Source organism: Acanthamoeba castellanii (assembly GCF_000313135.1).
Source record: "Acanthamoeba castellanii str. Neff unplaced genomic scaffold scf7180000084762, whole genome shotgun sequence".
NCBI classification, from domain to species: domain Eukaryota; phylum Discosea; order Longamoebia; family Acanthamoebidae; genus Acanthamoeba; species Acanthamoeba castellanii.
This window is the reverse complement of record NW_004457518.1, coordinates 152,568-153,775: the sequence shown is the minus strand read 5'-3', so window position 1 is coordinate 153,775 and position 1,208 is coordinate 152,568. Positions and strand designations below refer to the sequence as shown.

Here is a 1,208-nt window from a genome sequence, read left to right as displayed (position 1 = left end):
ACCCTAACCCTAACCCTAACCCTAACCCTAACCCTAACCCTAACCCTAACCCTAACCCTAACCCTAACCCCTAAACCCCGTAAACCCCGTAAACCCCGTAAACCGTACCCTAACCCTAACCCTAACCCTAACCCTAACCCTAACCCTAACCCTAACCCTAACCCTAACCCTAACCCTAACCCTAACCCTAACCCTAACCCTAACCCTAACCCTAACCCTAACCCTAACCCTAACCCTAACCCTAACCCTAACCCTAACCCTAACCCTAAACCCTAAACCCTAACCCTAACCCTAACCCTAACCCTAAACCCTAAACCCTAGTTCTTCTTTGTGACCACACTGAGGGGGGAGATCATTGCCTTCTCTCCTAGGCTGAGCAGGCGGATTGCCTTCTCATGGAGTAGGCAAGTGATCTCCTCATCCAGGAACGCCGCTTGGAGGTTGTCCATGCAGTGGTTCCTGAGGTGGCACAGGGTGGGGGGAAACTTGATTGGGATACAGAAGCTGTGGCTTGCCCATTGGAGGAGGGTCTCCAACGCTCTGGCTTGTCACCATTGAAGCAGGCAACTGCAGAAGGCTTGCACTACGCTTGGGCAAGCTGGCATTGGTGCGGTGGAGAGTGGTGGGTAAGGCGATGGACATGTGTTGAGGGGAAGGGCTGGGTCTGGGTTCATTGAGATGGGAAGCTCTTGGTGAGGAAGAATGTTGGTCGCTGGTTCTGGTCAATGGTGACGGTGGGGAGGTATGTAGAGGGCTACCATTGATGTGCTTGCACCCGGTGTGTGTGGCGTGTGGGGAAGAGGGTGGGAGGACATGAAGATCTGGGTTCAGTTCATGGGCGCGGCGCCTGGCAATCTGATGGGCGGGTGCCTTCCCTGAGGGAGGAGGGCTCCTGCTGTCCGTTGCACTTATTCCAAAGCGGGGGCCCACTGCTTGTACCACAGCTGCCTCTCCTGTTCTTCTGGTGTTGGCCACCGGGGTTGAATCGGTGGTTGTTGTTGTTGTTGGTGTACTTGGCTGAGTTTGGGCTTGTGTTGACGTGACCCTGAGGTTTGGCTGTGGTGATGGCGGCTGAGAACTGCATGGCCTCCACTGTGAGCTTGTGTTCTTCGGCTGAGACGCCTCCGGCGTTCAGCGAGCGCCAGATCTTGAAGTTGTTGCCCATGACCCCTTTGAAGTAGAGGTCTCAGCGGGCGGCGAGGACGCTG

General features: G+C 55.5%; 1 protein-coding gene across 1 annotated transcript; it reads right to left on the bottom strand.

Annotated features, from left to right (window-relative positions):
- Nucleotides 1-832: 832 nt before the first annotated feature.
- On the bottom strand, nt 833-1,165 carry ACA1_233480 (uncharacterized protein; the record flags this gene model as incomplete). Its single annotated transcript, XM_004340966.1, has 1 exon — nt 833-1,165. The coding sequence occupies one exon, from the start codon at nt 1,163-1,165 to the stop codon at nt 833-835; it is 333 nt and encodes a 110-aa protein (XP_004341014.1).
- Between the last annotated feature and the right edge of the window lie 43 nt (nt 1,166-1,208).